This window comes from Acartia tonsa, chromosome 3, assembly GCF_053477335.1.
Source record: "Acartia tonsa isolate MP-2025a chromosome 3, ASM5347733v1, whole genome shotgun sequence".
NCBI lineage: Eukaryota > Metazoa > Arthropoda > Copepoda > Calanoida > Acartiidae > Acartia > Acartia tonsa.
This window is the reverse complement of record NC_137262.1, coordinates 20,207,776-20,222,118: the sequence shown is the minus strand read 5'-3', so window position 1 is coordinate 20,222,118 and position 14,343 is coordinate 20,207,776. Positions and strand designations below refer to the sequence as shown.

The following is a 14,343-nucleotide window of genomic DNA, read 5'->3' as shown; positions in this document are numbered from 1 at the left end:
TTTGCAGCGCAGCAATAATAAGCTAATAATGTAACATTAAAAACCAGTAAATTGTAATCTGGGAGTTGAAATGAATTATTTAAAAATTCTGATATTCTACATTCAGTCGTATATACCCTAGATATAAAGTAGCTGACTACTCAAAATACATTTTAAAATTTTGATCTAAATATTCTCTACTTATTGGAAAAATACAGGGTAGAAGGAAATAGGCAATATTATATTTAAAACAATTACAAAACAATATTGTAAAATAAGAAGTACATTTCTATCAAGTATCCCCCATCCCCGCAATTTTCAGGGTTGTTTATGTAATTTGATAGAATAAACTTTCATCTGTGTGTCAAGAAAATGTAATTTAAGCAAATAAACATAAATACACGCTCTAATAAGATTATTTCTGTAAAATAAAATTTATTACATTTTGTATTCAAGATTCCTTACAGCAATATTTGATCGTTTAAAAAAAAGTGTAATATTTTAGTGCTATTTTATCAATTGGACTTTAAAAAGCCTTTTGATCGACATTATCCTTAGAAAAATGGAATTTTCTTACTTTTAAATTTATAATCAATCCATCTTGGAAATTTTAAAGATTTAAAGTGGAATAAAAATATCACATATATAAATATATTCTTATAGTGTAGAAATGAAAATATTACCAATCATGTATCTTTATATGATTTCAATATCAAATAAAATTTAGTTTCTAATAAAATCTAAAAATATCTTATTTTCCAAAAATAGTCCTATTTGAATGATCTAAAAGCTACGCTTTAAAAAGCAAAATTTTTCTTTTATGGTCCTATTCTAATAACACAAAGTATTGAAAATTTGATTTATATGTGACTTTAAATTTAATGTCTTGTTTACGAGAATTTTGGATTCAAAATAGTAAAATGAATTTATCCAGAACATTAGCTGAAAATATATAATTTCATACATTATAGAATATTCTATAAGGTTCATTATACTAGCAAAGGCACTCATAAGTCACTTTTATCTGTCTATTGAACCCTTTCCCCTCGGCTTATGCATATCCTATTATTATTTCTGTAATTCCATTTTCTTTGTAATTATCTATTTATGCTTTGTTGACTAAATACTGGGATCTTCAGGCATAAGATGATGAACAATTGATATACAATTAAACAAGGATGACAACATCCATAAGTAGCGAAGCACAAAAAATCGTAGATGGGAATACGTACAGGTAGATTTAAAAGGTTTTTACTAAAATCAAGAATAGATTTATTGGATAAGATAAATATGAAACCTTGTTTTATTTTGTATGATGACGATGGTCAAAGTAAATTATATTAAAGATGCTCATAACAATGGGAAAAATTATTTTAATACTGATATCCCATAAAAGTTTGAAAATTGGATCAAAATAAACAAAGATCTTGGGAAATATGTAAAACATATAAAAATAGCCAAAAACCTGATAAAAGGCAGTCTGGCCGCCATGGTTGTTTTCTTGAAACGACAAAAAATTTAATTTTTAAATCCTTAAAAACTTTTAAAATTTGGAAAATCGGACCATATACACTGAAGATATGGAAAAAAGTGTTAAATATATTTATAAATAGCCTAAAACCTGCCAAAAAGGCAGTCTGGCCGTCATGGTTATTTCCTTTACAGACGGGAAATTTAATTTTGATATCTACAACTGAAAAAATTTTGAAAATCGGACTATAAACACTGAAGATATGGAGAAAAATGTTAAAAATATAAAAAAAACAGCCTAAAACCTGCTGAAAAGGCAGTCTGGCCGTCATGGTTGTCTTCTTTAAAAGACGGGAAATTTAATTTTGATATCTATAACTGAAAAAATTTTGAAAATCGGACCATACACTGAAGATATGGAGAAAAATGTGAAAAATATAAAAATAGCCTAAAACCTGCTAAAAAGGCAGTCTGGCCTTCATGATTGTTTCTTTAAACGACAGGAAATTTAATTTTGATATCTGTAACTGAAAAAGTTTTGAAAATCGGACCATAAACACTGAAGATATGGAGAAAAATGTGAAAAATATAAAAATAGCCTAAAACCTGCTAAAAATCGGTCCGACCGCAAATGATGTTTTATAGTCAATTGTGCTCCTTAATAATGGGAATGTTGTCAAAAAATTTCAGCATTCTATCTTTTATAGGAGCTGAGTAAATCCCATTTCCCCCATAGCGTTACGGACTGACGGACTGACTGACGGACGGACGGACGGACGGACAAAGTGAATTATAGAGTAGCTTCGCTACTAAAATTTACCCATGCTCTAGATTAAAGTTATGGGTAGAAAAGTTGGGACACACCCGTTAAAAAAAATTAAGATTTAATAAGGTCTCCAAGTTTTTAAGACCTCTCCCTCCGTGACTACTTATAAGCTAAAATTCACATATAACATTATATTATTGCTTCGCTTCTTTGAGACGTCATTGAATTTATTTTCTGACCAATGACGTTACCTATAGAATAGCTGCATCAAATCAATAATAAAAACATGCAAAGAAAACCATGCAAGTAGGGATAAAATTATGTTAATTTAAAATAATGTATGAACAAGAATGTTGATTTGATGCATACAAAAATTCGCAGATTTTTTTTGTAAGTTTTTGCAAAATTTTTAATGCACCAAAACAATATAAAAATTTACCCATGTTCTTACATGTGTAGAGTTCATGTATGAAAGCGGGGAGTAACCATCCTCCCCCACGGTGTGCAGGTTCGAATCTGACGTCATGGCGGTGTGCGTGGTGTGCATGGAGGTGGACACATGCAGCGGCAAAAACGGCGACTGCGGCGTCGCATAATCTCCGCTGTTGCCCGTGCACCAAGCAGAGTCTTGGCAGCTTCGACTGCTGCTTCGGCGAACACCTCCACCGAATGTCTGTTTATCGGCGGCTGATGTGAGGCATGACGGCAGTGGCAGGCAACCGCAGCAGGTGTATCCGCCGCCAGATGACGTGGAGGCAGGCGATGGCGGGCTGTGGCTGTACTCGTGGCGTCCCTTGCCCTGCAAGCAAATTGGCGGTGCAAAAAGATTTTAATTTAAAAATTTAAAGTGTTAGCGTGTTAGGGGGTGTGGTGGAGGGTTGGGTGTATTTTTTGTGTACAAAGTATCAAACACCACTACACTGTTTTCAATATTTTTGTTCAAAAAAGCAAATTAAAGGTAAAAACCAACCATGTTCTAAAATAACGCAGCGATAATTATTAACCAAATAGGTAGTTACATACTGAATTCGTAAATTTATTTCCTAGTACACATATTCAAGTGGACCTTTATTACAAAGTAGCTAAGCTGCTAAACATTTTCCAACAGTGTAGTGTGTGGATGAGTGAAATTTTTCAAAAGTGCATTAATCAAATCATAATTCAAACTAAATTTTTGGGAGAGCGAGAAAATTGTAAATTATATTAGTTGTTATTTTAACACATAAAGCATTATTTGTAATATTAGTTCGGTAGTAAATAATACAAAATCAAAGCTTTTTAACACACATATATTAATTTTAAAGACCCCTTTTAAAACTATTATGTACAAAGAAAGATATTCATTTTAAATTTTATGTTTGAAGATAGATAGAAAGGTTATTTAATCTAAAGAAAAACCATTTGCCTCCAAATTTAACACCAGGGATAAAGGCCATAATTATTACTAACAGAAAATTAGAGACAAAATAATTATTCTTTAGATGAAATATTGCTCTCTGTATAAAAATACATTTTATTTTCTTAATTTTAAATTCTAATTTAAAGTATGTAACCCTATATTATCCATATTATATTATTGTATTATAAGTTATCCACTTAATGATTTATCGAGAACCATTCATAGAAGCAAGGGTTTGAAAAAATTAGGGTCATTCCTTCAAAATATAGAACATGTTGAAAAAAAATAACATTTTATCGACTGGCAGGGTCCATAGAAATAAAAAAGGTTTTAAGGTTGCATCCTTTATATCTACATTCTTGCAATAAAAGCCACGAAGGAGGACAGTTATTATGTTTCTTTAGACATATATGAAAAGGTCACCTAAAGAATATCTATTTTGCTTTAAGTTTTCTGGTCATTATTGTGCGAATGAGGCTTTTATTTTGGACTGGTGAATATTTGGAAGAGATATTTATTTTCGTCTGGTGCCTGGTCCCTGTCCAATATATGTTACTTGAAGGGTTTATGCTAGTGTTTGATCTGAGGAAAAGTCCTTCTAATAGCAAGTGGGGTGTTGTGTACAAACTTTTTTCTGCTAAATTTCTTAACTAATTATAATAATGATTATGGACTGTTAAATACCATTGTACCTCTTAATATGTTAATATCTAACATAAGACAGTAAATGTGAGTTACGGCTTTCGTTATGACGCAGTTTGAATGGAAATTTTAATCAAATAACTCCCCAAAAATACTGTATATTTATTGTAATATTGGGTTTAGTTATATTCCAAAAAGCCAACCAAATATGAGTAAAATAGTGCAGTATTGGGGGGGGGGGGGGGGGGTATATGATCGAATTGATTGATTCGGGAATTTTACTGATGTTGGTATCAAGAGAAAACCCAGGTCCATTTAATCCTTTAAACCTTTACCAAAACTTCAATACATTTCAGCCAAAACCACATAAGCATTCATAACAAGACCTTTAAAAAACCTGTAATTTTTCGAAAACCATAATAAGGTATCTATGGTATAATACAAAAATAAGGTTGTGATTATTCCTATTAAAATTTAAAAAAAAATTCTTTACATCCCATACAGGTTCAATCCCCTGTGCACGCAATTGTTTGTGACTTTAGCTGTATTTAAACGTAAAGATAGTAAGGCTTGAATTAAAAACCTTGATAAAATTCAACAATTGAATTGATTGATATAATTTAGGTAATAAAAAAGATGCAACCATTAAACCTTATATGCAGTATTAATAAAATCCAGCAGCAACAAAAAAGGCAAATTTTAGTCTTGTAACAAAAAAAGCATTCATAAATAGAGGTGGGCAATTGTAAACATTTCGTAAGATAAAAGGCACTTTAAAAAAACTCAACCCTTAAAATATTGACAAATTATTATTTTAAAAGTTAGTAATTTGACAGTATCTTCATTGTAAAAAAGCCATTTTTAACAAATTATTGCAGTATGTTTCGTGGGTTTTCTGTTTGCTCCTTAATGCTCTTCATCTCTTTATTACGAAATCTCGACAATAGTCACCCCTCTTTTTTTTGTTAATATTGTGTATTCACTCAAATTTTATGTGAATTTTTTGTTTGTTACACAACCTACCTTAGATTTTTTCCAGTACAGGCAGACACCGAGAATAAACAGGAGTGTTAGCACAGAAGCGGAGCCAGCTAGCACGGCTAGCAGAATAAATTCGGTGTCCTTAAATATATTTGAGGTTAGGTAAGAATAATATAAATCTAAAATGTGACTATTTTGTTTAAAAAAATCCTACAAATTATTGGAATATAGAACAGAATTGCCAATTTTCGCCTAGAAAACTGATAATTGTTCCTGCGTCAAAGTATTTTGTTAAAAAAAGTAACTGCTCCCAACCAAGAAAGGGATACTAAATTGAGAAGCAACTTCTATATTAGACTCTTAGCAAACCTAAATCAACCTTTTATAAAAACAGAATAAATAATCTATCCCTACCTGGTAGGAATGTTGCTGAGTTCTAAGCACCGTATACGTGGACAAGTATTGACAGCTGCAGACTGTATGTGTACGATTTGACTGTACAGTAGTACATCCTTGGCTAGACCACCAGTGGGCGTGCAGGTCCCAGTGGACACATTCCTAAATATTTAGATTATTAATATACAATTTGTGTACTATTTGTACCTTCTATATAAGTAGCTTCTGTACTAAAAGTTTGAAGTAATAGTTTATAGCATTAATGAGTTTTATGAGAGGACATTTTAGAAAAGGACATTGGTAAGTTTAAAAAGTTAGATACGACAAAGAACAAAATTAGAAATGCATTCCTGATTTGGCCAAAAACTCTGGTCAGAAAAAATAACACAAGTTACTATTGTTTAAAAGTAGCAGGATGTTTGTCAATTTGTCTTTTTAATTTATTAAACCAGATTTCTTTCAGAGAATCTTCTTATTTGCCCAAGAATTATTTTAGACAATTTTAAAGAGAACAACTGGGAGGTAGGGGTAACAAACTTCAAATAACGTTAACATTGAGAGTGAGACATTGAATGTTACTTCATTAAAATTGTTAATTATTCAATTCAATCATTAATCCCAATAGAGTAGTGTACAAGTGTAAATTATTCCTATGTGGGGACCCTAGTGCTAATTCGAGAGAATGGGTCTCGTAGAGCCCTACTTCCCTTAATCTCGGAAACTATAAGAGATATCATAATACACTAAAAAGAAAGAGTGTACAAAATAAAATAATAAAATTAATTGGATTCAATCTTAAAAATAAAATAAAAAACAAAGGATCGATTTATAGGAGGTTTATACCCTCCACCCACAACCCCGGAAAGATAGGGTTAACCAAAAACAAACATAGACTTGAAATCTCCGCGGGTTTATCCAATCTTATGTGCATCCCACAGACTAAGAGGTGTTAGTTTTGTGTGTGTGTGTGTGTGTCTGTTTATGCACTAAAATCAGAAAAGAAATCTACCAAACTAACCAACCCAAGGACTAGGGACAAATTTTCTAACAAAATATGGCAAAGTACAAACAGTTACGAACTTACGGGGGTGTATGCTCTAACTTTGCGATTACTAAACATAAATCTATAACATTTTATTGTCTAAACATTTAAAAAATTTGGATATTTTGTTACAGAATAAAGTTTTACTGTTCCTATTTTATTTTAAGTGTCAATAGTTTGCTTTTTTTGCGCTACTTATCGTAGCACAAATACATCTATGCAGAAATTGTTAAAATTTTTGTCATTTATTCTTTTTTATAACGCAGCAACTATTTTCATTTTCAGAATATTATTCCCTGTCGTTATAGTAAGCTAACCAAGAGAGGAGACCCCATAGAAAGAAAAACATAGATGTGCATTTTCCAGAAGTAGCGGAGCTTTAAAAGGTATTTTAATTTATCAAATTAATGAATAGCAAAAAACGGACGTACAGAGTGTTAGATTTGAAACTGTACATTTAGTAACAGCCAAGAATATCCTTACCATACATTTCAATTGATAGACGATTGGACATAGTGAGATATAATATTTATGATTGTTGGTCAGTCATGAGAATCTTCACAAAAAAAATTCAGAATCTTAATTAGCAGCCAAGAAAATTCAGTTTCACTCAAAAGTTTCCAACGAACATATTTATAAATTGTAGAGTAGGCTCGCTTATAAAAACTACATGTAGATGTGCATTTGTGTGAAAAGACTGGTAGAAAACCTAATTCTAACTCACTTTTATTTAACTTTTTAGATAACATAGCTTTGCAACATTTTAGAAAGATTTATATTTTTTTTTTTACATCTTACATAATAAAGATAGTATTCCTTACAGTTTTGTATGTAGAGGCTCATATGTTTCGTAAGATATTTAAAACGGCAGAAACGATTAATATCATACTTCAAAAGGTTTCAAGGCTCAAGCTATTTCCTTTTAATTGTTGGTTAATTTTTTGGTTTTCTTAGTATGTCTTGAAGCATCAAAGGCTATACTAAAGTCAAGCTTACTTTAATTAGATTACTTTAGATTAAAATGAACTACAATACTTCTAAACCTTCCCTTAGTTTTACAGGAAAACATATCGGTCCAAACAGATAGACTCAAGAACATCCTGTTACTTTTATATAAGGATTTGACTTACCCTATCCCCAGAAACAACAGGTATTATATGCGCCAGAGTAAAATTAACTCCTTGAGGCAGATATCTGTTTTTAGCTGTTGGTGTGTAGGCTGATATCATGTGAGCCACTAGCTCAACCTAAAGATAAAAACTTGCTTTAAGTAGGACATTCATAACACAAACAATATAAAATATTATATCTAGATCTTTTGAGGTTGATCTTTATGTAACACAATCATGATAAGAGACGATTACAAAAAATTAAACCATTTCGAAAAAATATATTTTTTTTGTAAAATTTAATATATGAAAGAAAACAAAACTATAGATTACGTCTCATTAACATATATTTTGTTGCAAAAAAACAAAACACATATTATTACTTTAAAAATGCTATGAAAAAGTTCAATTTTTATTGTTTATGCTTTTATAGATTTTGCCAAAAAAAAGTAAGACATTCTTTACTATTTTAACATGTAAAATAAGGCTAAATAGATGCCTATATGTATTTTATAGAAGCGAAGTTAAAATATACATAATTAAAAAATGTTCTTATGCTAGCCAGCGCCAAAATTACCTGTTGATGTTGGTTGGGATGAGTTTCCAGTTGTGTAGAAAATACTGTGTCAACTCGAGATATTTCTATACAAAATTTAATAAATTATATAAGCCAAGAAAAGTTCACATGATTTTTTCACAAAATCACATTTGTTACGCCCTCCCTTATAAAAATGGTATTCGATTAAAACTAATGAAAGTTACCAAACAAGATAGTAAAATCTTTTGTTATAAAGAATTTTATTTGCTCTAAATGTAGACATTTTGTATTTGTCTTCCTTTTAACCTTTAAACCTGCCCCCCAAAATTAAATTTTCACTTGTTGGTTATAACTTACTCCTTTTATATGTCAACCTTCAAATTGAAGGTCTTTTTGTCCCCTTTTAGTAAATATTCTTGGGCAATATAGTCTCAGCATAGCTTGCCACAAATCAAGAAAATTACATTTCTATGCTGACAACTACAATTTACCACTCAGGGAGGGAAGAGACAATTGACCATGAAATAATACCCCACTCTAAATTATCAAGTGTGTAGTTCAACTTTTAAAAATATGTAAAAGTTGGAAAAGGTTGGGGATAGGTTAATCTTTCTTTAACATATCCCTACCTTATCTGATCACAATAATTTCTAACCCACTAAAACAGGGAGTAATTCTAATATTACGTCATTCCGCCAAGCAAATTGTGTAAAAAGATAGCTTGTTATTGCTGCACTACTTTTGAACATTATTGTCCTTATCTAAGTTAAAGAGTTTAATGCAAAAAACTAGACAACATTGAAAGAAAAAAGAAAGATGTAAATTTCTCCACATCTTTATAAATTGGAATTGAAATGTAAAATTTACCAATTTATTTCAACACAGAAAATTCAAGTACTAATAGACAAAATTTGAAATGATAAAAAATTAAATATTTTATAATAATAATTTTTTGATGTATTGTTATTTACTAAGTATATTTGCGGTAACTTTTATTTAATGAAATCATCCAATTTTTAACATGTACAAAACGGCCTGCTTAATTGCTTCAAGATCCATGTCAGATCTATATAGGAAATAAATGTCTATAAACGAGCTCAAGTTTTCCAAGGAATATTTGTTTAAAACTCATAGTGCTCCAATAATCCATAATAAACTCTCATTGCCCAGAACGATAAGACCCATTATTTTACTTTATTAAAAATAAATTCCTTTTTTTAATTTCATGTTGCTATTTACCTTATATCAATGTATTTAATTTCTAATCATAAAAAAGAAAATTTAGATTTATGATATAATAAATTTAAGAAAACTCTATTTTAAAATAATTCTATTGTGGCGACACTTTGTGTGTTCAAATATTAAACTAAAATTGTCATCATCATCATTAACCCTTTGGTGATGGTAATGTAAAGAAAAAAATATAATTTAAAAAATCTTTTTAAAATCATTTAGATTATTAAATATTTACTTTCTTTTAGATAGTAATGCCGGGTGAGGAAAATAGATTTATTGAGAAATAGATATGCATATAGAAAACTAGCCAATAGGGAGATAATTATATCGAGCCAACTCTAGTTTAATAATATTTTATGCATTTTTGTTGAAAGCGGTGGCGTGCACAGCGATTCACTAGGGGGATGTAAAACCAGTAGAGAGTGAAAATGAAAATATGCCCCCCCCCCCTACCGAACGCCACTGGTTGAAAGTGTTACACTCTGTTGAGAAAAGGAATTTCTGCATATAAATATGTAAATAGTGCATAATAAAGCTTAACAGAGAAAGAGACACTTGTTAAATAAGGTTAGGTTATGTTAAGTAACGTTATAATAAGTTCGACGGGTTAAAGCTTACCGAAGAGTCTGTAATAAATCTTTAACTTGTGAGAATTTAAACATGGTCTATATAACCATTCGACTGTGTTACTTTCGTAACAAGAATTGTGACTCAAAAGTCTCTAGTATGACACGGTGTGAGAATTTAAAACCTCAAGCAACAATGAACTATCGAATGTCTTATGCATAACGCGAAATTAAAAATGTTTTAAGAATTATTTTCCTTCCCTCAAATCTGATATTTTCGTATTGATATGTAAATTTAGTAAATTTTCCTAGCAGTGCCAGAAGAGAGGTATTTCTAGAAACTGTGTCAATGTTATGGGCCCTGGGCACACGTATTGCCAGCTGAGAGTCCTCGTAGCTCCAGAATCCAGGTACAGATGTATCCACAGTGTTGTAGCGTGGATCTACGATGCCGTGGGCACTCCAATCTAAAAAAAATAGTTTGTCAGACTTTTAAAACTTTAACTTTTAAATGACAAAAGTTTATAAAAAAAGCAATCTACTTTATGGAAGATTTTAAGTGTCCAAACTGAACCAATTTTAGATTGTTTCAAAAGCTTGAAAGATAACTTACAATTGTCTACAACAAACACTTACCCACAAAACTTAACCCAATTTACTCACAATCTGTTCATTTACCCACTTTGTCTGTATTACCCAAAAACAAAGTACACAAATTTACACAAACACACACACACACACACACACACATAAAAATCCACTCCTACTCTCATTAAATTTGAAGTGGTTGACAATAAAATAGTTTTCTCCTTTGTTTGAAACCCTCTTTCACTCTTTATTTTCTGAAATAGCTAAAAAGGGGTACTACAAAAATCAACGAACTTTGCCCCGCTGATGATCCGAGAATTTCAACTTCCTAACAATATTCTCCTAGAAAAATAGCCTATAACACCAATATTTAAAAATAAAAAGATGGAAAATATTGCTTATTTTCTTAAATATATCTTTTAACACTTTTTTTTAATCACCCTATCAACCCCAAAAGGCACGTACATCTATTTAAAAGGGTACTTGAAACTATTCCGCCGCATTTTATAATACCCCTTCTTGTTAGAAGCGAACCCACTTTATAACTCGTATCACGCGTTTCCCATAGGAACACAATCAACTTTTGTCCTTTTTGATGATATATTTGTTCTGTTATTTAATTTGTCAAGTTATTATTAATGCGCTACTTATTTACATAACTATCCTTATTTTTTCTATTAAATTTAATTATTTAAATCCTTTCAAAGTATATATTTCAAATATAATAGAAAAATCTGTACTTCAATAGCCACTTGAAAAAAATATTTGAATAGGATCAAAAATATATTTAAAAAATCAAAATACGTTTATAATAAGAAACTTGTTAAGATTCATTTAAGAAAATCATGTTAAATATAAAATAAAATTTATACAAGAAGAAAAATCTTCATTGTAAAAAATATTTTTTAAAACAAGGTAAAAAATCATAACCAATATGCCACTGAAAATTGCAGTCAATTGATAAAAGCAACCAATATTTAGATTTTTATTTAATTATCTGAGTAAGTTTAACTGCTGTAATGTTATTTTCTTGTCATTGATGTGCCACTTATGGAATTAATAATTAAATTTATTTTACTAGTTGCTACGTTTATAGCATCAAGGGGAACTGTTTTTAAAGGGGTAAGAATGGTAATAAAAACCTAAAATTATCATAAGGCTTAAATATAAATTAAAATTGACTAAAACCAAAATAGGACCTATGTATAGCTTCCTTAAAAAGAATAATTCAATCCTTTATTAAATTATTAATCTTCAGACGACAAAAACTTTACTTCTTTTTAGAAAAGAAATAAAAACAGTGACGTAATTTTTTGTTTAAAAAACGAATACCACGTCTGTGTGTTAGAAAGGTAATGGTATATACCTCTCATCTTTTTCCTATGACATATTTTCTATTCTACGATTACTGTACATTCACATCCGCATGTCCGCACTAGCGAATAGTATTTTATTTTTGCAAAAAGACAAAATAGCAAAGAAGCAATTCGTGTTGTTGTAAAAATTGAGGTTTTGATGGTTTGATAATGTGATACATGTGTGGACGTGGATAAACGCTTTCTGTGATATATTATGGTTCATGACATGCAGAGTAAAGATAATATCTTTTAAAGAGAATATATTGCACTGGTTAGTGTGGTACACTATTAAACGTATTGTCCAAATGATTATGCACAGTAAAACAAAATTTTAGCATGATTATTGAATATTTTATTTAAAATAAAAACCAAACTATAAAGAAGCCTCGCTGTATTATTACTTGTAAGATTTAAGGTATTTAAAAGATAAAAATGAGTATAACACAACCATAACTCAAGTAAAGACACAAATGAAAAGGGTTTGGGTGAAGCATAAAAACAGTAAAACACTCGCAATTTGCAATAAAAGTCTCTGAATACATTTTTACATATGTTTTTTATTATAATTATTACATTATATAAAAGTTTTAACATTTACTACTGTAAATTTTGTTTTATTATGAATATAGATCAATTGAAGAAAAATTGCTCTAGGGACCACTGGGTTATTCGACCTAGCCCTAGTTTTCGTATGGATCCATGAAAGACAAATTATTTTGGGGCCCACTAGGGTTATTCATCCTAGCCCTAGTGTACGTATAGATCCATGAAAGACAAATAGGTTTAGACCCCAAAGGGTTATTCATCCTAGCCCTAGTGTACGTGTAGATCCATGAAAGACAAATTGTTTTGGGGCCCGCCAGGTTATTGCTTTTCTTTCACACAAAGATAAAGTGTTGAAATATTAGGATATACATTGGAACAGGTATTCTGAAGAAAGAAAGAAATAATCTTTATTAAAACAAAATGTATTGACTTGTTTTTAGTAAGATTTAAGTTTTATCAATTAATAAAAATAAATAAATAATATCTGTAGCAAGATATATTTTTCAATCTTTATTTCAATGATTATGTTTAAAAATTTTCAGTCTTTCCCAAATATAAATTTATTCTTCAAATTATATATCTATGTTTCTGATCTTACAAACCTATCAATTAAAAATCATTCATTGTTCATTCTTTTTGTACATTTTGCAGTTTTTTAATATCTTTATGATAAAGTAACAGGATGTGTGTTTGTCTGTCTGTTTGTTTGTACCGAAGGATCTCGCTAACCGCTGAACTGATCGGGTTCTCCTTAACAGGGTAGCTTCTCATAGGTCCCGTGAAGGTTTGAAACTACCCCCCCCCCCAAAAAAAAAAAAAAATTTTATAATTTTTTTTAACTAAAATAAAAAATAAGGGGGGCACCCACTTTTCTTTTTTACTTTTTCTTTTAAAATCCAAAATAAAAAATTGGGGTATTAAATTCGACTCTTCACTCCTCAAGTGCCCCTAGAGGCCTCTATGAGCTTAGCCGCTATTACTATACATTATAACTGGTTAAACGTTTTTCTATCAATAAGCAACCCAGCAAATGCGCATTGAAAATTCAAACAAACTAAATCAAATATTAAACTACTGCTTTTCTAATGATTTAAAATTTAAATTTATCTAAAACTCGGATTATTGATTTAAGTTCTTTTTATGTAGACTAATAAGCTATTATAAATAGATAGAGAAATCAGGACTCGGCAGCTGCAATATTGCGGAATATTTTATTAAACGAATAATATAGAGTAGCTTTGGTTGGGAATAAATCTACTAATATCAAGATGACTGCAAATTTTTAAATTGCAAGATGGCCGCGGACTTTTATTTCGCCTCTAATTAACATGAAAAGACGGCCGGATACTAAAAAAAACTGCGGCTACCTATCCCCCCCAAAGAAGCCTTGTAAGTACAGGATTAAATATGTTAAAAAAAGAAAACCCTTTCATAAATAGACAAGGGTTTTAATCAGATAAGAGATAGAGCAATTGGAGATAATATTTTTTTTGCTTATTATTAAAATAATGTATAACCATTACCTATTTCAAAAACAAATTATAAAATTAATTGAATTTTATTGATTAACTTTTGATTAAATTTGAATAAAAGAATAATTAAATAGAACAAAACATTATTGACGTCATTATTCTAATTAAAATCTAGAGATCATTTTAAATATAAGTGTTTTTTTTCATGTGCGCATTAATAGCTGTTTTGTTCATCTTATTAAATATTACTATAAT

At 30.1% G+C, this 14,343-nt stretch overlaps 2 protein-coding genes across 5 annotated transcripts in view; both read right to left on the bottom strand.

The window, feature by feature from the left end:
- Positions 1–14,343, bottom strand: part of LOC145313603 (iripin-3-like) — a 423,989-nt gene that overhangs the window by 191,146 nt on the left and 218,500 nt on the right. The gene's annotated exons all lie outside the window — the stretch shown is intronic.
- LOC145313601 (latrophilin Cirl-like) overlaps positions 1–14,343 on the bottom strand; it is an 83,786-nt gene that overhangs the window by 20,551 nt on the left and 48,892 nt on the right. Inside the window, exons 11-16 of one of the 3 annotated variants that reach the window (XM_080153069.1) lie at positions 10,436–10,591; positions 8,362–8,429; positions 7,806–7,922; positions 5,652–5,795; positions 5,280–5,378; positions 2,655–3,014 (exon numbers count right to left, since the gene is read on the bottom strand). In XM_080153069.1, coding sequence (XP_080009195.1) covers positions 2,655–3,014; positions 5,280–5,378; positions 5,652–5,795; positions 7,806–7,922; positions 8,362–8,429; positions 10,436–10,591 — 944 coding nt within the window. The remainder of the gene's footprint in view (positions 1–2,654; positions 3,015–5,279; positions 5,379–5,651; positions 5,796–7,805; positions 7,923–8,361; positions 8,430–10,435; positions 10,592–14,343) is intronic. The other 2 variants (XM_080153070.1, XM_080153071.1) reach the window with 2 other exon arrangements.